Here is a 24,025-nt window from a genome sequence, read left to right as displayed (position 1 = left end):
CTCTCCTGTGTTTAATCTCTATTTCTTGGATCTCATGTCTTCCTTTTCTTGCTGTATGCTGATGTTTTAATGGCACTCATTCATTTAGTCCAGAGGCTCTTCAGCATTCTGCCTGGGAGGCTGGCTCCTTCCCCTGCTCCAGCTCTTTCAACAGACATGTTCTAATCTGTGGCCTTTCCCGTCTGATTTCCATATCTGAGAAATTTGTTAAAACCTCTGCTGAGAACCCCTGATCCATACTCCTCATGTGGGTTTATAGCTTTCATATTTCTTCATTGTCATGATAAATGGGAGCTACAAAGGTGGGAAAATACATGCTTTCTTGAAACATAAAACCTGCTTCATCACTTAAATATTTTTATTGACTTTTGCCCCCAACTGTATTAGTCTCTTTTGATTCTTTTGGTAATCTTTTCCAGGTAACTATTTCTGTTTGTAGGTGATAAAATGTCTAAGAAATCCACTACAATGTTGTCTCTGCTGTGAGCATGGTCTTTCTCTTTACTTCAACTCAGAAGGAAGACTTCTGATCCTTGTTTATTTTTATAGTCTAGTCTCAGAAGTAGTCTCCACTGTAGAATTTACCTGAAGACAGTCTTATCTTTATCAAAGTGGTCTCTAACCAGGCTCTAGCTTCTCCAGGGACACTGTGCAGGATGAATTTAAATATGCATTAAACTAAGAGGCATTCTCTCAAATGAGTTCAAATGATTTGATTTTTAGAGAACCTATATGACATGTTTTTCTTAAAAACAATGCCTCTGCTCCAAATCAATTAAGTCAAAATAAATGAAGAGCTCAAGATACCATCAGTCCCATTTGTCTTAGTTCTGGCGTGTAGATGAAAAGCAGCAGGCAATTTCCAAATCTTATCAAGTGCCCATCAGTAGATGAGTGGATAAAAAAGCTGTGGTACATTTACACAATGCGATGCCATGCAGCTTAAGAAAGAAAGATCTCTTACCCTTTGAGATGACATGGAGGGACCGAGAGAGAATTTTGCTGAACAAAATAAGCCAGTCAGAGAAAGACAAGTACCATATGATCTCACTTATTTATGGAACCTCATGAGCAAAATAAGCTGTCCACCAAAATCGATCCAGAGTCATGGAAGTAGGGAACAGACTAACAAACCTCAGAGGAATGGGAGGTGAGAGTAGTGGGAAGAGATAAACCAAAGAACTTACATGCATATATGCACAACCAATGGACACAGACATTAGGTTGAGAAAAGCAGGAGAGGTTGGGAATGAGGAAGAGGGGGTCAATGGAGGAAAAAAGGGAGACATCATAATAATTTCAACAATAAAAAAAAAAAATAGAAAGAAAAGCAGCAGGCAGTTATGATGTCAGGTGACAGATCCAAATGCCAAACTTGTTAACATTTTCCATTTCTAAACTATCCTTAAAGTCATGTTGTCACCAATACAGCATTGGTAATTTTTGAAATTAGCAAGGATGTGCTTGATTTGTTCTGCAGCCCCTGTCATAAAAGGTTTTACTCTTTCTGGTCTCTGTTCTTCAAGTTTCCCTTCATCGATTCCATGTAATCTTTTTTTATCCTCACCCGAGGACATTTTTTTGTTTTTTTTTTTCAGATAGAGTGGGAGGGAGAGAGAGGAAGAGAGAGAGAGAGAAACATCGATGTGAAAGGGACACATTGAGCGGTTGCCACCCACACGACCCAACCAGGGCCGGGGACAAACTGCAACCGAGGTACACGCCCTTAGGGGGAACCGAAACTGGGTCTCTCTGGACCGCAGGCCGACGCTCTAACTGCTGAGTCAAACTGGCCAGGGCTCCATGTAATCTTTGATGTATTTCCTTTGGGCTTCTTTTGTGAAGCTAGATTCCTGCAAATGAAGGTTCATGACAATGTCAATAGCAGTGATTACTGTACTTTGAGTACTTTCACCCTCGGGGCCTTTGATATTAGCTAGTTATTAATAATAGAAAAGAAGCAAAGGGAAGGTCAGATATGATAGACATGTCATTTAGGCAGCTTCACCAGAAAGCTGCAATTTTACACTCCACAGGGACCACAGGCCCATTCCTGCAGATCACTGAGGGAAAGGGTCCAATAAAGGGGAGATGGTATATGCACAGTAAAGTCAAGGTGACACAGGAAGGGTGCCTGTTAGTCATACCTGAAAGCAGAGATCATTGGCCAGAATGAACATGGCCACTGCAAGCCTGCTAAAATTTGGGAACACATAATCCTCTAAACAAAGGAATTCTCTCTTGGCTTTTGGCTCACTCATGGCTATCCTTTGGCTTTGTACCTGCCTGTGTTCCCTCTATAGTAACATGGCCCACAGCCATGCAGACCCCACATGCAATGGACTGATGGACTGCAGCTGGGAACACAAGCAAAACTAGCCTAATGCTGGATTGGACATTGCTCCAACATAGAACTGAAACTCTGGACACTGGCTCTGCTTCTAGCCCTATTAAAGACACAGCGACACTTTTTCCTTGGTGGGACAAGAGGGAATGGGACCTTGGTAACTCAGGGATTTAATTCCACACAAATAAAAATCACTTGTTCTCCCATGTGAGTCTCTGAACATTTTTTTCTTGGGATATTGCAAGAATTCTAATCTTATTAGCAACAGGTGGAGGATGAGGACCTCCCCCCACCAGTAATACCTTTAGTGGAGGCATTTCCACCAGTGAGCAAGTCACAAATGTTACCCTCTGTCCTACTGACCACCTTCCCCTCTACTTCCAGGCACAGCCTATCTGTGATCTCCCCATGGAGACCATCTCATCATGGCTGATGAGATCCCAGTGGACAATCGTGATAGTGAATGGAAGGTGAGGATCCTAAGCTAGCTTAGCAGGAGCTAGGAACTCAGAGCAAGCACAGTACAGCCCAAGTGGTACTCAGTGAGGTGGGGGAGTGGGCAGAAAAGCTTTTTATTGACATGAAAATAAAGAATACAGTCAAAATCACTCGAGAAAAATTGAAGTGTTATAGAAGTACTAAAGTTGCCCATCCCCGCCTTCCTAGCACTGCTCTTAAGTCCTCACATAGGGGACGTGTTGCATATCCAGCATAGTGAAAGGGACAAAGAGAGGTAGGAACGGTACCATAGCTCAATGGTGAAAGCAGCAGGGAAGAGGTGGGCAGGGCAAATAAGATTTTTTTTTTTTTATAAGTTGGGTCAATAATGAGAAAATAAAGTCCCTTGTATCTAAGGTCCCAGCTCCTGTGTGGATTACCCCTTCTCTGCTGAACCATGCCATTCCTTTCAGTGGAGTAGGGGAAAGCAGTGGCAATGGAAAAAAGGGAAAATTACGAGATGGTATTTGCTTAGTCTTTGAACATGCAACGTTGGCAACCTGCGAGATTCATTCTATTAATTGCATCAACCACATCTTATGAACACATTTCCATAGGCCATATGTAATAGGCCTTGGCTCCACTCACTGCATTTATTGACTCCTCCGATTGCAAACATGTAATTTTTTTTTCACATCATTCTCATCAAATAAAGTTCACTTTAATTTTTATGAGCATATTTAAAACGGAAACTATCTCCCCAAATGGTCTGGGTCTCCGAGTGGCAGAGATTTTATGTGCTTCACATGTGAACTGCCAAAGATCTCAGGCAATGTACACATTCATCACGACCACTTACTGTTCTGGGTCAGATGTCTGCTCAGTATATGGGGCCTAAAGAGAAAATTATTCCAGTTGAGCATATCCATATATTGTGGCTTGAGCAATGTATTTTTGAAGTAATAAACACGATTTTGTTCCTAATTGGAGGGAAATGATGCTTAGAATTGAACCTATTGCCTTCCTGAAATTGAAGTCTAGAACACATGGAGACATTCCTTTCTAACAAACGCATCTGCTAATAGAAACAATCCACTAGGATGTTGAGTCCTTCTTGTGGAGGACAGAGTTCTTTGGAATTTACTGAAAATGGAAAACTGATTACACTTTAGCTAAGACAAGACTTGTAAAAGCCAGAAAAGAATAACTTTAAGGGGGATTTCAGAAAAATGTTATACTCTTTTACATTTTTTAATAGCCCTAAAAGGATTGTTGTATTAATATTGACAGAAATTAGGTGCTTAATTGATGATTTTAACTTAAAATAATGAATTGCTCTAACATTGGCTTAGAATTTTTCTTTATACAGTTCAATTTTGTGGTCTGGCAAATGCCCAATGGCCATTTATCTAGTGTGCATACCTTTCCACAGCTGGATTTTCAGATATGATTATAAAGTTCGTATGACAGAACCATCCTGAAAATAAATATGTCAGCAGGCTTTGCTTTATTTTATGTATTTATTCTGGCTGTAACATAACTCGATACAAACACAGACAACACTCTAAGACATTTTGCCAGAGCTATTCAAGTGTAGCATCATTTGAGATTGCAGAAGGTGATTTAGAAACACCTGGGTTGAATATTTATACCCATGCCTTAAATCCTAAAAGCCTTGCAGTTTTATAGTCCTTTCGGGGAAAGACAGGAACTACATTAACACTTGTTAGTGTAACAGTTAATGCACTGCTGAGAAAGACTTTGTAAAAAATTGGAAAATTATGCAAAAAATGTAAAGGGAAGATTAAAAAGAACGAATGTTTGATCGGCTTTTATAGGTTTAGTAATATATTCCTAAGAATATTTTTAGGAATATATCTTTTCTAGTTTGAGTCTCAGGAACATGAAAAGATGTATTGGAATAAAATCTAAATATCATATTCGAATAAGCATCCCTGTCTACAATAGCATTTAATAGAATATAATTCAGAGGTTCTCTGTGGTCCTCCTGGAACCTCTATGCCCTGAATGTTTTTTTCACACTCTCCTTCCCTACTTCCCTCCCGTCTATTTGGTCCAACTTGATACCACACAAGACAAAAAGCTCTCTTACTTTGATAGCAGAATATGAGCTGATGGATGACTAGGGAGAAGGACAATAGAGTTTCTTTCTCTGTTTATCAGCAACACATTTACATTTGAAACCTAACATCTGGAGAAGCTCCTCCACATTTTTGTTAGGAGCAGAAATTTTGGGCCAGTGTTCTAGGAGCGCAGCACTGTAGCTAGTGATATCAACATTTTTTTCAAAGTGGCAAGTTTCATAGGCTATGAGATAATACATTAGCCACATAAAGTGCTAGGCTTTAGGAAAAGCTCCCCCCACAAGATAATTTTTAACAATAATAGCAATAACAATAATAATTGCTAACATATCTGAGTACGAACTCTGGGCACAAAATGAATTACATATATTATCTCCTTTAATTCTAACAATCCCATGTTACTAATGCGATGTCCATATCCATGATCTGTTGTGATTAACAAACTACCTCCAAAATTAATGGCTTAAAATGTCAACCCTGAATTGAACTCATGAGTCAGTGGGTCGTGATTTGGGGTAAGGGCATCATTGGCTGGTTGTTAGTCTTGACCAGGTTTAGGTGATCCGGCTGAGCGCTATGAACTGGTGATGAGCTGGTGAGTCTGTTGGAAATTTAGTGGTCTATAAAGGCCTTAGATGAGAAAACAGGGCCTCTCCACCAAGTTTCTCATTCTCCAGCCTCCTAGCTCAGGCTTGTTCACGTGGCCGTCTAAGTTTCAAAGGTCCAGAGTGGAATCTGCAAGACCTCCTGAGGCTCAGGCTTGGAATTAGCACAACCATCTCATTTCTAGTGCATCCTGTTGATCAAGGGCGTCACAAGGTCTGCCAGGTTTCAAAGGGTGGGGAGATTGCTTCTGGGAAGGAGTTTCATTGTGACTATTTTTGCCTTCTGCTGTATTTTCTGAATCGGAGAGAGATGTCCTGACTTGCCAAATATCACACAGTTAATGAGTAACTAGACTCTCTTACACTGCTGGTAGGAATTATGCAGCCACCTTGGGAAACAGTTGGGCATTTTTTGAATTGTCTGTCTTCTTATTATTAAATTTTAAGGGTTCTTTATATATTCTGGATATGAGTTTTTCATCTGACATATGTGTTGTGCAGATTTTCTCCCAGTTCTTGGCTTGAGTACTCATTCTCTTGATGACACTTGTTTTAAAGAACAGTTTTTCACTTTAATAAAGTTCAGTTTACCAATTATTATCTTCCATGTCTTCTACCTTTGGTGTTCTATTTAAGATTGAATGAGTCAATGAGAAGTGCTTGAGAAGATTCAAAGGGTAGCTGTAGCAGTCTAAGGGCATGGCCTGAAATGGTACAAATGTTTTGTCTAATAACAAATTTTGCTGTCTATTTAATAAAATAGACTTACTTCCGATGTAAAAATTCACATTATTCCATGGCACAGAACAGTCCACCTTCAGAACATATGCACTCTAGGCTGAGAACCGTAGAACTGAGTGGCCATGAATGGCCACTTGCCTCAGAAACTAACATTATTATTCATAATGAATTCCAATATAAATAAAGTAGTGAGGCTACAATTAAAGGGAGAATTGTTATTGTAGTGTATATATATATATAATGAAATCTGTCTTAATCTTTTCTGACTATCAACTATACTAACTTTCTATGTAGATTCAACTATTCAACTGCTTAAATATGTCTAAGCTACTAATAAACCTTCCAGAATGAATAGCAGATGAACAACTGAATATAAATGAAAACAGATGCCTCAAAGAAGAGGATCCAGAATTGTCATCAACTCTTCACGATCACTACATGTTTTCTCTAACAAGCTCATATGCCCACAGCACATTGCCAAAGTTTATTGACTTCTTCCAAAATTTCTGTATGAAATTATGATTATGATCTCATAGAGTCCAGGATTACTGACTAAAGAGCACGCCTCCCCAGGATGTTTTTTCAAAGGAACTGGGGGAGGGAGGCACACATGCATTTGAGGACATTACTAGTCTAACCCGTGCTGAATGATCTCAGAATCTTCCAAAGTTCGACTCCTTTCAAATCTGAGAATCTGGAGTCTCTCCATGAGCCAAAGACACAAGGCAAGCAGAAAAGGATATGCATTGACCCAGTATTTGGTATCCACATTCTTGTGCCTTTAAGATATATATTTTTTAAATTGACCCATTGAAATATCAATATTCCTATGAATACATGCACATACTTGCACAATAAAGGTGTTCATGATATATGAGGAAAGATGGGTTCTCATACAACATAAAACATAAAATAACATAAAGCAATACTGTCTGCTCTACAGGTATTTGCTTGCAATTTAACATCTGTTTAAATGTATGTATAAAATATATTTAAGAAGTGATAATACGGTGATGGTAGCACAACAATGTGAATGAGCTTAATGCCATTGAACTATGCACTTAAAAATGGTTAAAATGCTGTGTTGCGTTATTTGTATTTTACCACAATTAATTTTTTTTTTAATAAGGAGAGAAGTGATAGTAGGTTAGATGGCAAATAGCTGAAGGTGGCAGCTAGGACTGAGTTTTTACTCGACAAACCCTAGAAGGCAAAATTCATTTTGTACCTTGTTTCTACACACACATCCATTTAACTCCTTAAGTAATCTCATGGGTCTATAGCCCTGATTTCATCTACTCTTTTTTTCTGACAAAGACTGTTTATTTTCAAAGACAGCTTAAGAGCGGGAAGATGCGCTCAGATACACGTGCATCGAGCCGCCAGGACACACGCTGATGGCGGGCTGTGAGTGGTGACGGTGAAGGAGGGATGGGGCTGTGAGAAGCATCTGTTAATTATTATTATTTTATGCATAGAAGCAGATATGTATTAAAATGTATGCTTACTAGAACAACTGCTAAAATGATGGTTCATTTTGATAGGAAAATATCAATCTCAAAATCTAATTTCAGGCAACTGTTCATTAAGCAGAATCATAACAATTCTCTGTGCTCTTTATGTGCTTATTTTTCTGATTGTGCTAGTTCCACGAAACATTTGCTAATGTTCCATGTAACGAATCACAACATGTGACTGGAATAAAGGCAAGTTCTTAGGGTTTAGTACCAAAAATACTTGAAAAGGCTAAGTGTTCATTTGTTCCTTTACAGTGACGTCTGGCTTCATGGCGTTTATGCCATTAATTCTAGAATCAAGTAGCTCACTAGGTGTGCAGTGCAGTTATTCAAGTTTATGTATTATGTGGGAATACATTATTGTATAAAATCCTAAAGTATGAGATTTCTTTGAAAAAAAAAATCACCAGTGAATTTTAAAGCAGCAGTTTTAAAATTTCATCTCTTTGGAAATGTTCTTAATTCTGAAGGAATGTGCAGCATTAACATAAACAGCTAGATTTTTTGAAAGATTGAAATTTATTTATTTTTTAGTTTAAAATGCAATAAATAGTTCTACCTTCCCCATACAACCTCTTTTAATACAAGTTCTCTTCTAGGTTTTATTTTTTTAATGCATTTTGACATAACTGTAACCATACTCTACATCGTTTATATCCTGCATTTTGAACTTAAAATCAAACATACGTTTTCCCTATAATATTGCCAAAATTTCATGTAGGTAATTTAAAAATCCAAGTGATGATGCCATTATAACTTTAGTTAATGCCATAATATTGCACATTTAAGTTTGCTGTTATAAAAATGCTCTCATGGCCCGGCCGGTGTGGCTCAGTGGTTGAGCATCTACCCATGCACCAAGAGGTCACCAGTTCAATTCCTGGTCAGGGCACATGCCCAGATTGTGGGCCGGATCCCCAGAGCATGCAGGAGGCAGCCAATTGATGTTTTCTCTCATTGATGTTTCTATCTCTCTCTCCCTCTCCTTTTCTCTCTCTGTCAAATCAGTAAAGAAAAAATATTTTTTAAAAAAATTTAAAAATGCTCTCATGAACACCTTCCTACATGAAATTTTCACAAATTTCAGATTGTTTCTTTGACTTAGCGTTTCAGTCAGGGTTCAACCAGAGAAGCAGAACTAGTGGACGATACATAGTAGGAGGTTCGCTGCAAGGAAATGACTCACCAGATTCTGGAGGCCAGTTGGGCAAGAGTGGAATCCTTGGGGAAGGCTGCCAGGAGGAGCAGTCTGCAATGCTCTGCAATGGGCTGAAACTGCTGTTCCACAAGCAGAGTTTGTTCTGGGAAAGCTCAGCTGCGTTTCCAGCCTTTCCCCTGATTGAATAAGGCCCATTCAGATCATCTAAGAAAAATCTCTCTTATTTATAGTTATTTGATTGTGGATTTTAATCACATCTAAAAATGCCTTCACAGTAATGCCTAGATAAGTGTTTATGAGTAACTGGGAACTGTAGCTTACCAGTTTGACACATCAAAAGACCATCAGGGTTACGTGTTCGGAAGTAGAATTACTGAGTCAAAGAGAATAAAAAGTTTTTAAAAATTTGATACATATATTCAAATTCCTTTCTAAAGGGTCACGGCAATCTTCTATGCTTTCCCACCTTATCACTGTCTTTCACACTTCCAGACGATGTGTCAGTGACACTATTGAGAGTGCCCTAAAATAAGAAAGTATTAGTGTCTTAAGATAAGTACACGTCATGGCAGTAAGTATTTAAGGACCTTGCTTTCCCAGGATAATTGGTCTGTCTTCTCCATGTCAGCATCTGCCCCATGGGCACTGTATAAGCCTCACTGAATGACTGCCCAGATCTATTTATAGGTGGAATTTAAATGTCTATTTAGCTTAGTTGGTGTGGCTCAGTGGTTAAGCATTGACTCATGCACCAAGAGGTCACCAGTTTGATTCCCAGTCAGGGCACATGCCTAGGTTGTGGGCCAAATCCTCAGTGGGGGCATGCAGGAGGCAGCCAATTGATGCTCTCTCTCATCAATGTATCTATCTTCCTCCCTCTCCCTTCCTCTGTCTCTAAAATCAATAAAGAAAAAAAAATTAAATGTCTATTTATTATTTACTCTTTACAGGAAATGTGTTAGGCACTTTGGGAGAATATAGAAGTATTAATCTTGTCCTCAAACAGTCTAAAGTTAATTTAAAAATAAATATTTGATGTTATATTCATGTTAAAGTTCATTTTTATATATTTCTCTAGTAAACAAGGTTAAATCATCTCTTTAAAATCTGTATAGCCTTGCCCTGGCCAGTTTGGCTCAGTAGTTGGAGCGTCAGCCTGTGGTCCAGAGAGACCCGGGTTTGGTTCTCGCTAAGGTTATGTGCCTCGGTTGCAGTTTGTCCCCGGCCCTGGTTGGTCGTGCAGATGGCAGCCACTTGATGTGTCCCTTTCACGTCTATGTTTCTCTCTCTCTCCCTCCCACTCTATCTGAACAAAAAATGGAAAAATGTCCTTGGGTGATGATTAAAATAAATAAATAAATACATAAAATCTGTATAGCCTTGGCCAGGTAGCTCAGCTGACTGAAGCATCATCCTGTACAAGGTTGCAGGTTCGATTCACCGTCAGGGCACACACCTAGGTTGAGGGTTCGATCCCTTGTCAGGTTACATACGGGAGGCAACTGATCTCTCACATCAATGTTTCTCTCTCTCTCTCCATTCCTCTCTCTAAAATCAATAAAAACATATCCTTAGGGGAGGAGTAAAAGAAAATAAATAAAAAATCCATACAACTACACATAAATGGCTGACCTCTGTCAAGCTTCTTGTTATTTCAGGTCTAGGTAGAGGTCCATATTATTTTAGTTTTACAAATCTTATTGTTAGGCTGAGGTTGGTGGGTGGATTTGGTGATAAGATTATATTTTTAGTTGAATTCGTAGTTCTACTATGTACTATTATTTATTTATTTTCTAAATCCTCAACTGAGGATATTTTTTCCATTGATTTTTAGAGAGTGGAAGGGAGGAAGGGAGAAGAGAGACACACACATAGATCAGTTGCCTCCTGAACTCACCCCAACTGGGACTGGGGATCGAACCTGCAACCCAGGTACATGCCCTTGATTGGGAATTGAACTCACAACTCTTCAGTGTGAGTCTAACCACTGACCCACACTGGTCGGGGCTATACTATTTTTTAAAACCTGTACAAATAACTTAAGCCTCCATTTTCTCACTTATAAAAAGTAGATAATACTATTTCTCTTGTGTGGTTATATGAGGATCAAATGACCCAATACACATAAAAACTATGGTATAGCCCTGGCTGGTTTAGTTCAGCGGTTAGAGCATTGGCCTGTGGTCCAGAGAGTCCTGGGTTCAGTTCCCGCTAAGGACATGTACCTCGGTTGCTGTTTGGCCCCAACCCCGGTTGGGGTTGTGTGGGTGGCAACCAGTCGATGTTTCTTTTTCTCTCTTCCTCCCTCTCTCCCTTCTGCTCTATCTGAAGATGAATGCAAAAGTCCTGGGGTGAGGATAAAACAAACAAACGAACAAACAATAAAACTATGGTGTACACGATGCATTTGTATGCCTGTGTATGTCTGAGATTCCCCTCAGTATTTTTTGCTTCCTTTCTGTCCCCCAGCCATGACCTTAACTTTTCAAATAATTTAGGGGCAGGACAGAAACTGGAACTGGCTTGAAAATTGTTCTTTTATTTCTTCAAAGCCTCAAACCTTTGGAGGATTTAGGTTTTGAAGAAAGCAGGAAGAGAGTGGGGGATGGGTGTAATGTGAAGACAGAGATAGAGTGCCTTGGAAAGTCATAAAGGAACAAATGTTCCTCCAGAGCACACAGAGGGCCGGTCCCCAAAGATGAGGGAGAGGAGGGGCTGGCAGGTCCTGAGAACAAAGGTATTTGCATGCTTAGTGGCAGTACCTGAAAAGCTGGGACTCCTAAGAGCAGGGCTGCAGAGCCCCAGCAGGGGAGCCCTAGGAAATGTCACAGTAGATTCCTAAGGAGGTGTGAGAGCCCCCAAGATCAGCCAAAGCTGAAGGAGCCAGACTGAGACATGTAGGGTTAAGGGATAACCCTGGTAATTGCAAGGATGGTTGCAGATGGCCAGAAGCCTTTGATATCATTTCACGTGACCCAGAATCCAAGCATCACTCTGGGTTGGGCAGGGACAGACTTTTCCAGCACTTACAAGTTTCACGGTAGCCCATTGGGATGGGACTTGGAAATTGAAGTTAGATTGATTTTTTTTAAAAAATTAAGAGATGAAGTGTACCCTGGCTGGTGTGGCTCAGTGGTTGAGCGTCGACCCATGCACCAAGAGGTTGCCGGTTCGATTCCTGGTCAGGGCACATGCCCAGGTTGTGGGGATGACCCTCAGTAGGGGCATGCAGGGGGCGACCAATCGATGTTCTCTCTTGTCGATTTTCTATCTCTCCCTCCCTCTCCCTCCCTTCTTCTCTCTCTAAAATCAATAAAGAAGAAAAAAAGTGAAGTGCAACAAAACTCGTAAATCAAGTTTCGCTTCCCACACACACTCTACAAGCGTCCTTAATGACGACGATTTAGCTGTTGTTGATACGGAAGTGGGTAGCGAAAGGAGCATTCACTGGCCGGTATCTCAATACTTCCTGCCATTTTACGGGCCTTTCTTTTTTTTTATTTTTATTTTTTTATGATCAATTATTGTATTTTATTTATTTATTTTTGTTAAATTTTTTATTTATTTTTTTGTTACAGATATTTCTCCTTTTTTTACCCCATTGGCACCCCCCTCCCCACCCCACCCCTGCCCCGTCCCCGGCTTAGTTGTCCATGTCCATTGGTCATGCATACATGCATATAAGTTTTGTGGTTTATCTCTTCTCACCCCCCTTACCCCTCTTCTGAGGGATGTCAGTCTGTGCCCTACTTCCATGTTTCTGGGTCTACCGTATTCCTCAGACTGTTATGTTCATTATATTCCATATATAAGTGAGATCATGTGGTATTTGTCTTTTTCTGCTTGGTTTCTTTCACTTAGGATAATACTTTCCAGTTCCCTCCATGTCGTCTCAAAGGATAAGAGATCTTTCTTTCTTACTGCTGCATAGTACTCCATTGTGTATATGTACCACCGCTTTTTTATCCATTCGTCTACTGATGGACACTTGGGCTGTTTCCAGATCTTAGCTATTGTAAATAGTACTGCTATGAACATGGGGGTACATATATTCTTCCTGATTGGTGTTTCAGGCTTAAAGATCATTTCTTTTTTCTTTCTTTTTTGGTACATGCCCCTAGCAGGAACCGAACCTAGGACTCTCTGGTCCTCAGGCTGATGCTCCAACCGCTGAGCCAAACTGGCCAGCTTACGGGCCTTTCTTTATCAGTTAATTACATCTAATTTCAAGAATTTGGAATCTTTCCACTGGTGTTTGCCTCCAAACATGCTAAAGTTGTTTCTTATCCTCAAACAACCACCACCAATTTCTCTTGATCCAACCATCCATCAAGTTCCTATATCCTTCCTTTGCCTTATTATCATTTCTTAAGGGTAGAGTCACACTTCCTTGTTGCCCACTTTCTTAACTCCCATGCACTGCCCAACTGATTACAGTCTGGCTTTGTTCTTTCATTGAGTAAGTGGTAAAAGTGGGTCAAATCCAAACAAGATGTTTTTGTTCTGCATCTTCTATAACCTCTGAGAACCAGTGGACACTGTATGCCACTCCTTCATCAAAAAGACTTGTTTTAAGATTCCTTTGGTGAATAGCACTGTGCTGAGCAGCGCTCACCTGCACCATGGCCTCCATCTGGGAGCTCACCTGCATCTACTCGGCTCTCACCCTGCAGGACAATGAGGTGCCAGTGATGGAGGATAAGGTCAGCACCCTCATGAAAGCAGTCAGTGTAAATGTTGAACCTCTCTGTCCAGGCCTGTTTGCAAAGACTCCAGCCATCGTCAACATCGGAAACCTGGTCTTTAGTGAAGGGGCTGATGAACTGGCACCTGCAGCTGGCACTGCCCAGCAGGAGGTTTCAAGATCCTCCTACTGCTGCCCCAGCTTAGGAGAAGACAGTGGAGGCAAAGAAAGGAGAATCTGAGGAGTCTGATGATGACATGGGCTTTGGTCTTTTTGACTAAACCTCTTTTGTGATACATTTAATAAAAAGCTGAACTCTGAAAAAAATTTAAGATTTTGTTGTTGTTGTTGTTGTTAACCCTCAACCAAGGATAATTTTTTTCCACTGATTTTTAGATAGAGTGGAAGGGGAGGGAAGGAGAGAGAGAGAGAGAGAGTGACATCACTTGAGAGAGACACATAGATTGGATGCCTCCTGCACATGCCCTGACTGGGCCTGGGATGGAAACTGCAACCCAGGTACATGTGCCCTCTGCTGGAATTTGACCAGAGACCCTTCCGTGAGTGGCCCATGTTCAAAGCACTGAGTCACACTGGCCCAATGGCCAGGGCTATCTTGTTTTTTGAGCAGTTTTTTTTTTTTTTTGGTACGTGCCCCTAGCAGGAACCAAATCCGGGACTCTCTGGTCCGCAGGCCGATGCTCCAACTGCTGAGCCAAACCAGGCAGGGCTTGAGCAGTTTTAGGTAAACAAAATTGAGAGGGAAGTACAGAAAGCTCCCATCGGCCCTCTGCCCCCTGCCCCCTTACAAACATAATCTCCCACACTATCAACATCCCCACCAGAATAATACTATGGTACTACTTTTTTTTTTTTTTAAACCAAGGATGAATCTACATTGATTCCTCATAATTACCCAAAGTCCATTTACCTTAGGGTGTTGTATATACTATGGTTTGAACAAATGTATAGTGACCTATATCTATCATTATTATATCATACAGCATATTTGCACAGCCCTGAAAAATATTTACTTTTTTTAATCCAACATTGTACAGAGTGTTTTAAAAACTCTCTATAAAGCAATATTGCTGGAAATAAAAGTCATACTACCCCTCCTTCTCCAGACCTGCTCTACTATTTTATCTCTACCATTCACTTAATGCCTTTATGCTCTATTCTCCTGGCCTAAGACTCTGTCATTCCTCAATGGTTTGGGCTTTTTTTGTTTTTGTTTGTTTTGTTCTTAATTCCTCACCCAAGGATACTTTTTCTATTTATCCTCAGATAGAGTGGGAGGGAGGGAGAAAGAGAGAGAGAGAGACAGAGAGAAACATCGATGTGATAGAGGCACATCGACTGGTTGCCTCCTAGACAACCTGACCAGGGCCAGGGATAAACTGCAACCAAGGTATGTGCCCTTGACCAGAATCGAACCTGCGACTCATTGGTCGGCGGGCCAGCGCTCTAACTGCTGAGCCAAACCCTCCAGGGCTGCTCAATGTTTTTTTTTTTTTTTCTCAATTCTCAAATCTAAGAGAATGCCAAACTCATTTGTTTATAACTAAGAAATATTTCTTAGCCATTTCTCTCTCTCCCACTTTCTATTAGGATAGGAAGCTCTCATTTCTTTCACAATTAGAATACTTAATAAACCCTAAATGATTTTCCTATTGTTAACCAGAATTTTATATTTTAAACTGTAAACCAAAGCCAATGATATACACATCCCTCCCACAAAGTTCTCCATTGTCTCTCCTTATGGTCTCTGTGCCTTCAGGATAAAGTCAGAATACCCTACATCAGTGTATCTCACAAGGCAACCCCTGCATCAGCAGAGTTAGCCCCCCTGGGAACTTGTCCGCAAAGCAGTCTTGAGCCTAGGCCTACTGTAAGCAAACCTCTCTGGTCTAGTGATCCTGACTTCAATGAGCCCTGCTCTGGGTGATTCCAGACCTGGCACCTTTCCTGCATTTGCATTCCTCATGAATCTGAAGTTTCCTTCTCATCTAGCTTCTCCTCTTGAGACTTTTGGACTGTTCTATCCCATGGTGTGGAATGCCACACTTGCATTTTTCTTTTCTTTTTTGGAAAATTGCTGTTATTTCTTCAATATCCATCTCAAGTGCTGGGAGAACTCTGACCTCCCTCAAGAAGCACACTTGCCCTCTCCTCCATCAGCATTTTGTCCACATCTCCGTAAAGCTTTTACCATGCTGCATTTTTTATTAATTAATTAATTAATTAATTAATTAATTAATATTTGTTACAGATGTTTCTCCTTTTCCCCCAACTGATTGCCCCCCCTCCACCCTGTCCCCAGCTTTGTTTTCCATGTCCATTGTTCATGCACACATGCATATAAGTTCTGTGGTTTATCTCTCCCCCACCACCCCCTTTTCTGAGGATTGTCAGTCTGTGTCCCACTTCCATGTCTCTGGAACTACCCCATTCCTCAGACTATTATTCCACAAGTAAGTGAGATCATATGATACTTGTCTTTCTCTGTTTGGCTTGTTTCACTTAGGATAATACTTTCCAGGTACCTCCATGTTGTTTCAAAGGATAAGAGATCTTTCTTTCTTATAGCTGCATAGTACTCCATTGTGTATATGTACCACCGCTTTTTTATCCATTTGTCTACTGATGGACACTTGGGCTGTTTCCAGATCTTAGCTATTGTAAATAGTGCTGCTATGAACATGGGGGTACATATATTCTTTCTGATTGGTGTTTCAGGCTTCTTAGGGTATATTCCTAGAAGTGGGATCACTGGATCAAATGGCAGTTCAATTATTAATTTTTCGAGGTAATATCATATTGTTTTCCATAGTGGCTGCACCAGCCTGCTTTGCCACCAGCAGTGTACTAGAGTCCCCTTTTCTCCACACCCTCGCCAACACTTGCTGTTTGATGATTTGTTGATGGTGGCCATTCTGACAGGTGTGAGGTGATACCTCATTGTTGTTTTAATTTGCATCTCTCTGGTGATTAGTGATGATGAGCATTTCTTCATATGTCTCTTAGCTATTTGTATGTCCTGTTTGGAGAGGTGTCTATTTAGTTCCTCTGCCCATTTTTTAATTGGGTTTTTTGTTTTCCTTTTGTTGAGTTGTATGAGCACTCTATATATGTTGGAAATTAACCCCTTATCTGATATATCATTGACAATTATGCTCGCCCATACAGTGGGTTGCCTTTCCATTTTGATGATTGTATCTTTTGCTGTGCAGAAGCTTTTGAGTTTGATGTAGTCCCATGTGTTCATTTTCTCCTTTGTTTCTGTTGCCTTAGGTGATGTATCAGTAAAAATTCTGCTGCGTATGATGTCTAAAATTTTGTTGCCTATAGTTTCTTCTAGGATTTTTATGGATTCATGAGTCACATTTAAGTCTTTTCTCCATTTTGAGTTTATTCTTGTGTATGGTGTAAGTTGTTGGTCTAGTTTCAATTTTTTGCATGTAGCTGTTCAATTTTCCCAACACAATTTATTGAAGAGGCTGTCCTTACTACACCGTATGTTCTTGCCACCTTTGTCAAATATTAATTGATCATATTGCCTTGGGTCCATTTCTGGGTTCTCTGTTCTGTTCCACTGGTCTATATGCCTGTTCTTGTGCCAGTACCAGGCTGTTTTGATTACAGTGGCTTTGTAGTATGACCTGAAATCTGCTAATGTGATCCCTCCAACTTTTTCTTTTTCAAGATTGCTGTGGCTATTCGAGGTCTTTTTTGGTTCCATATGAACTATTTGTTCTAGTTCTGTGAAGTATGTCGTTGGTATTTTGATGGGGATTGCATTGAATCTATAGATTGCTCTGGGCAATATGGACATTTTAATGATGTTAATTCTACCAATTCATGAACAAAATATGTGCTTTTACTGTTTTATATCTTCCTCTATCTTTTTTTTTAATGACCTGTAGTTTTCTGTGAAGAGGTCCTTCATTTCTTTGGTGAAGTTTATTCCTAGGTTCTGCATAAGAGGATTTCCAGAGGGTGGTTATTAATGAACTTTGATTTGTATTTCTTTGCCTCACCTGGTAAAGGCTGGATCGCTGAGGGGGGTGGCTGCTGCTTTCCCCCTCAGCTTGGGGAAGGAGCACACTGGCCACTGTCCTTTGTGGCCGCAACTCAGCAGAAACTCTGAGTGCCCTCCAAATTCCGGGTGTCCCCACAGAGTTCCAGCCCAGTCTGTCCTCCCTCTGCAGTAGCCCGCAGGTGAGTGGCTGTGGCTATTTTAGTGCTCTGTCCTGGCTCTCTGCACTGTCGAGCAGACTTGGTCTTTATTCTCCAAGGGTGCTGCTCACAGCTAAGACTGCTGTTGTCCGTGGGCTCCTAGCCTACCTCCCTCTAGCGCCTCTGCAGAACCTACCAGTGTCTCTGGTTACATGGTCCTGTCTTGCTGCTTTTCTGTTGCTATTTGCTGAGGATTTGTCTTTATTTTAGTTGTAATTTCCATTTGGTCCTGGGAGATCTTCTGTGTAGCTTCCATTCACCCTGCCCCCATTTTCATATTCTTTATGCCTATCTTGTGCACAGCTGGGTTGCACAGGCCTTCCTGGTGCCCCAACACCCTACAGGTCCCGCAGGTAACTGGATCACACAGTCCCTTTGGGGACCTGGCTCTATGCCTATGTTACGGGCTACTGGGTTGCACAGGCCTCTCTGGTGCTTCAGCACCCCGCAGGTCCTGAGGGTAATTGGATGGCACAGTCCCTGCTGGGTAGCACAGGCCTCTCTTGTGCTTCAACACCCCACAGTCCCAGTGGGTATCTAGATTGCGCAGTCCCTGCTGGGTTGCACAGTCCTCTGGTGCTTCAGCACCCTGCAGGTCCCGTGCATAACAGATTGCACAGTCCCTACTGGGTTGAACAGGCCTCTCTGGTGCCACTGCACCCTGCAGTTCCCACTGGCGGGCAGCTGGATAGGACCAGTCTCTCTCGGGCTCCAGCTTCCCACTGCTCTTGTGAGCTGCTGGACCGCACAGGCCTCTGTGGAGCCTCAGGTCTTGCAGCTGGTGGCTGGGGAGTGCTGCTTCCCCGTGGAGCTCAACTCTTGTTTAGCTTTTGTTGTAGTTTTTGGGGATGAGTGTCAGCTGCTGGTCTGTGCTTCTATTGCCTAGAGATGGATGTCTGCTCCCCAGCCTCTGTTGCTGGGGGTATATCTCGACTCTGATTGGGCTGCTACTATGGGGGATGGTGCTGGGCTCTGGCTGTCTGCAGCTTTGGTGACCAGCACCTTGGGAGCTCCACTTCTGTGCACCGGTCTGTGTTGACACAGAGTGTCCACTGGTCCGATGGTGCCAGGTGCACTGGTGGCTCAGGTGGCTGGGCCCTAGCCGTTCCCACTGCTTCTTCCCAGGGAAGACCCGGGATCTTCCAAAATGGTGGGACCTCCCCATGGAGCAGGGAGAAGTGCCCTGAAGGGCCGCTTACCGAGGTAGCTGGCTGCTCCGTCCACAGCACAGGAACTTTCTGCTCTGCGGCTCTGCACTGCTCGGGTTTGGTCGTCCACCTTCACGTCCACTGACACTCTCTCACACACTCACCCTCCCTCCGGTCCTGCCCACTGCCATCTTCCCCCATGCTACATTGCAATATATCTCTCTGTGTAACCTTTTCCTCCCGAGACTGTGAATTGCCTGAGTATATAGACTATGTTTTGTTCATCTATGTCCCCCTAGTGGCCTAGTTTGCTAGGTTTTTTTTTTTTGGTTCTTTTTTGCTCTCTCTTTACATGTAGGATTTAAGACAACTGAAAAATATTTTGAAATTAAATATATCTACGCAGCACCATAATGGTAATCAAAAAGCTTGGCAACCATGACAACTTTGTAAAGGTCTTTATCACACAGAGTAATCAGTTTCTTATTGCTCTTTTGTCCACCTGCATCCATAAAATGACAGTAACTGTTTGAGAGGAAGGCTGATTCCTCTCAAGCTCTTACCATATGTTTTTCTCTTCTTACTTTGTCTACGTGTCCCACAGGCCCTTTATGCAACTTCCTATGTGACCCCAAGATTCTGACAATAAAGATATATTTTCCAGGTGATTTCTATCTACTGTTCAAAAATTCTAAAACTTTAGAAGCAGATATTTCAATTCCTCCCCTCTTTTAAATCTGATTTTTTTCTCAGATGAAGGAACACTGTGTGGGTGAAGAGAAGGATCCAGCAAAGGAGACTCTACTGTCACCACTTCAGAGATGGGACTCTGCTTTGTGGCATCTTTTACTAATCTATAACCTTCTCCCCTTTCTTGAATTTCATTCATTAAGATGGACATAAAAAAAAAAAGACAGAGAAGCAACTTTATTCCAGAGAGCTTCTCATGATCTTGTTTGCAAGGAAATGCCACGGTCACCGGAATGGCCGAGGTGTTGTTAGGTGGCCTGGAGAATGATGGAGAAAGTAGAGTTTGTAGAGTTTCTCCTCTCAGTGATCCTAATATGCTAATTACCCAATCTCCCCCTGAGGGAGACTTATTGGCAAGTGTTCACTGATAAGAAGCCTGGATTCGGTTTATTCTGTGTAAAAAATACATATATCAGTTTACCCAAAATGGGAGCTGCTGTTTGCTATTTGCAGATGAGTTGGGGTTGGCTTTGTTGTAACTAATTACTCATTACAAGTGTCTACATGTTCCTGGAGCTTACAGTTAAATTGTTTAGTGAACAACTTCACCAAATCACCAAATTTAATCAATAGTTTAAAAATGTAACACTGTTTCATTGTACTTCCACAGAGAGAATTGTGCCTTATTTTTTTCAGAGAAATGAAGTTAAAGAATAAAGTCAAAAGAGATTATTTTAATTACCAACAAAGCAAGTTGAAACCTTTTTGATTAATATCTCACAAAAAATCAACTAGTAATTTTTAAATGGCATTTTAATTTCATCACCAAGTGTTTGATACCCCTTGATTACTTCTACAGATTTATTTTATATGTAGAAACCACATCTGCAAAGCCAGAAGCAGGGTGACTTCTTAAATGTAATTTTCACTGTCGTTGAAAATGACAGGTTTTTGACAAAGCTCAGCATGCACTCGGAACTATTATAGCAGTTTATTTTCCAACTTGACACACTGGTTCATGTGAACATTTGGTTCTCAAGCTAAATCTTCCCAAATCCTTACCTGTTCAATTTAGGTGTAGGGAAAACTCAGGGTCCACCTGTAGCAGTTTCTTATGGAAAAGAAACAGAGCTGTTAAAATACTTTGAACTCTGGATAAGTAAAAGAACTAAAATTGATGTGTTTCCGATGTTCCATTTCAAGATAATAACAATGGATCTATTCTTAAAGAAATACATAAAACTAAAGCTTTTTGAGCCACAACATCTATGAGGAGGATACACTTGCAGACCAGTTGCTTGAGGGGCTGATGTGTTGCCCACAGGCCTCAGTGGTCTGGAATGGGCCACTGAGGTCATATAATACAACACTTTTCTTCTTGAAAGCTTTGAAGAATCCTCTTTCCGTCTGTGTCAAAGGCATACAGCATGTCATCCTACAGTGCTTGAACTCTTGCTCCTCTCCCAGTGGCTAGAAGTTACTAACTAGCTAGGATACGTTTGTCTTCTCTAAAGCTATCCAAATGTTTGCTCCCAATGTTGCCTATCACGTTGCTTTATCTGTTGCTATTCTAAAGCAGGAGAATTAGCAGCCTCATTCTGTACCTTATAAAATAGAGGTAGGGGCCCTAGCCAGGTAACTCATTTGGTTGGAGTGTCCTCACTGTGTGCCAGGGTTTTGGGTTCGATTCTCCATTGGGGCACATGCGGGAACCGGCCAGTGAATGAATAAGTAAGTGGAACAACAAATCCATGTTTCTCTCTCTGTAAAATAAATAAATAAATAACTCTGGCTGACTGTAAAACTGTCTGTGTGGGAAGTAAAGAGTGTAACAGTGTGACTCTTATTGGAGACACCCTGGGAAGAATAATTTAGCCTTATATCACATTGTGTTTTTCAGTACTAAAAAGAGTTAATCAAACCAATGACACACGAAACCAACAACAGAATCTTGTTTTCATTAGTATCTGCCCAGTTGTCTGAACACCCCGGGAGTAATGGCTAAGCCTTTCAGAAAGACAGTGATATTTGGAGGGTGCATCTGTCTCCTGTGTTGTAAGATGTGTATGAATGTTCTACTCGACAGCCTTTCTGTTTTCATCATGAGTCCTGTCATTTTTGTAATTGAGCCCACAAAACTAGTTGGAGAATAAGAGAGTTTCTTGTTGAGCCCTAGAAGGTTTTGCTCAGGGTTAGAGCACCAGCCCATGGACCAAAGGGTCAAGGGTAAGATTCCAGGTCAAGGGCACATACCTGGGTTGCAGGTCTAATCCCTGTTGAGGTCGTGTAGGAGGCAACCAATCGATGTGTCTCTCTCACATCAATGTTCTCTCTCTCTCTCTCTCTCTCTCTCTCTTCCTCCCTCCCTTCCACTATATTTAAAAAGCAATGAAGACCATAATCATCAGAGAGATGCAAATTAAAATGACTATGAGGTATTGCCTCACACCTGCCAGAATGGCTGCTATCAACAAATCATCAAACAACAAGTGCTGGCTAGGATGTGGAGAAAGGGGGCCTCTGATGGAAACGCAGACTGGTGCAGCCACTGTGGAAAACAATATGAAGTTTCCTCAAAAAATTAAAAATTGAACTGCCTTTTGACCCAGTGATTCCACTTTTAGGAATATACCCTAAGAAACCTGAAACACCAATTAGAAAGAGTATATGCACCCCTGTGTTCATAGCAGCACTACTTACAATAGCTAAGATCTGGAAACAGCCCAAGTGTCCATCAGCAGATGAGTGGGTAAAAAAGCTGTGGTACATTTACACAATGGAGTACTATGCAGCTGTACAAAACAAAGATCTCTTACCCTTTGAGACAACATGGAGGGATCTGGATATTATTTTTCTAAGTGAAATAATCCAATCAGAGAAAGACAAATATTACATGATCTCACTTATTTGTGAAATATAGTGAACAAAATAAACTGATGAACAAAACAGATCCAGAGATGTGAAAGTAGGGTACAGACTGACAAACCTCAGAAGGAGAAGGGTGGGAGGGTGGGAAGAGATAAACCAAAGAGCTTATATGCATGTGTGTATAACCAATGGATACAGGCAACAATATTGTGAAGGTCAGGGGTGGGAATGGGGGCAGGGAGGAGGAACATCAATGGGGGGAAAGGAGGAACATCTATAACAAAATAAATAAATCAATTAAAAACCCCATAAACTTGAGTATTAAATAAATAAATAAATACATACATAAATAAAAATTAATGGAAAAATAGCATCAGGTGAGGATTAACAAAAAGCAAAGCACAAAAAATGAGAGCTCTTTCTGATTTTGTTTGCAAGAAATGCCGTGGTGCATCTGAATGGCAGAGGTGTTGTTGGGTGGCCTGTGGCATGACGGAGAAAGTGCATTCCTCCTCTCAAGGAACTTAACAACCACAATCTTCCCAGGAGGGAGACTTACTGGCAAATGTTCTCTGATAAGAAGCCTGGAGTCAAAATTGAAGAACCTGGCCACAATTAAAAATGATAAATTAGTGCAAGTGGGAGAAAAGAAGATGCAGCTATTAGATCTTTCTGTTTTGACCTTTGTCTTAGGAGAGACGTAGCTTAGAGAAGTACCTGCATGTCTCCTGCATAACTGGTCATCGGTTTTGGGGTGATGCTGATGCACTGCAGACGAATTCTTATCACTGTTTCAGGGTTGATGGCTTAGATGAATGAACAATTATGTATATGTATATGTTTAGCACTTACACCAGTTGTGGCTTTAATTTGTTCATTAATTTCTTTCAATAAACCTTTATTAGTCACCAGTTATGTTCCAGGTACCCTGACTGGCACCAAGGATATTCTTTCTAGAAATTCTGAGCATTATTTTTCATAATCATAATGATGAGCTAGGCAGCTCACTTTATTTCTGTGGGCTACATGTCAAGAAAATTATTGTTAAAATAATAATCCAACCAATGCTGTTTTTGTTGCCAAGAAAGCATATACTAGAATATTAGAGTTAAACTATCATTAAATAATGAGAGTCACATTTTTGGGGGATAAGTTGATTAAATTTAATGTGTCAACATAGAAAATATTCAAACTTGTAGAGATTTTTATGACTTTATCTGAGCCAAACTGACAACATACGCCAGGGAGCAAGATCTCAAATGATCTGCAGAATAGTTTTACAGCTTCTTTTATGCTTTTGAAATTAAGGAGGAGACACAAGGAAGATTCCCTGATGGCCAGGGAAAGCAAGGCACGAGTTTGATTACAGGATAGTTAACAATATTATGTGCTCTCTTGAAGGTGGTTACTTCAAAGGTGGTTAACCAACACACACATAAGCAATGAACAGGGCTTGCTTAAGGCAAAGATAAACCTTTTACTAA

The 24,025-nt window shown here is 40.9% G+C and overlaps 1 protein-coding gene and 1 pseudogene across 1 annotated transcript; one reads left to right on the top strand and one right to left on the bottom strand.

The window, feature by feature from the left end:
- Positions 1-1,394: 1,394 nt before the first annotated feature.
- LOC118643948 (TPT1-like protein) lies at positions 1,395-13,536 on the bottom strand. Its single transcript, XM_036282269.1, is given in 6 exon segments — positions 1,395-1,537; positions 1,796-1,924; positions 2,650-2,757; positions 2,760-2,826; positions 9,379-9,435; positions 13,528-13,536. Coding segments are annotated over 6 exon segments (513 nt in total).
- LOC118616442 lies at positions 13,535-13,877 on the top strand (annotated as a pseudogene).
- The last annotated feature ends 10,148 nt before the right edge of the window (positions 13,878-24,025 follow it).

The sequence above is a fragment of the Molossus molossus genome, unplaced genomic scaffold (genome assembly GCF_014108415.1).
Source record: "Molossus molossus isolate mMolMol1 unplaced genomic scaffold, mMolMol1.p scaffold_m16_p_4, whole genome shotgun sequence".
In the NCBI taxonomy this organism is placed as follows: Eukaryota; Metazoa; Chordata; class Mammalia; order Chiroptera; family Molossidae; genus Molossus; species Molossus molossus.
This window is presented reverse-complemented; position numbering and strand designations above follow the sequence as displayed.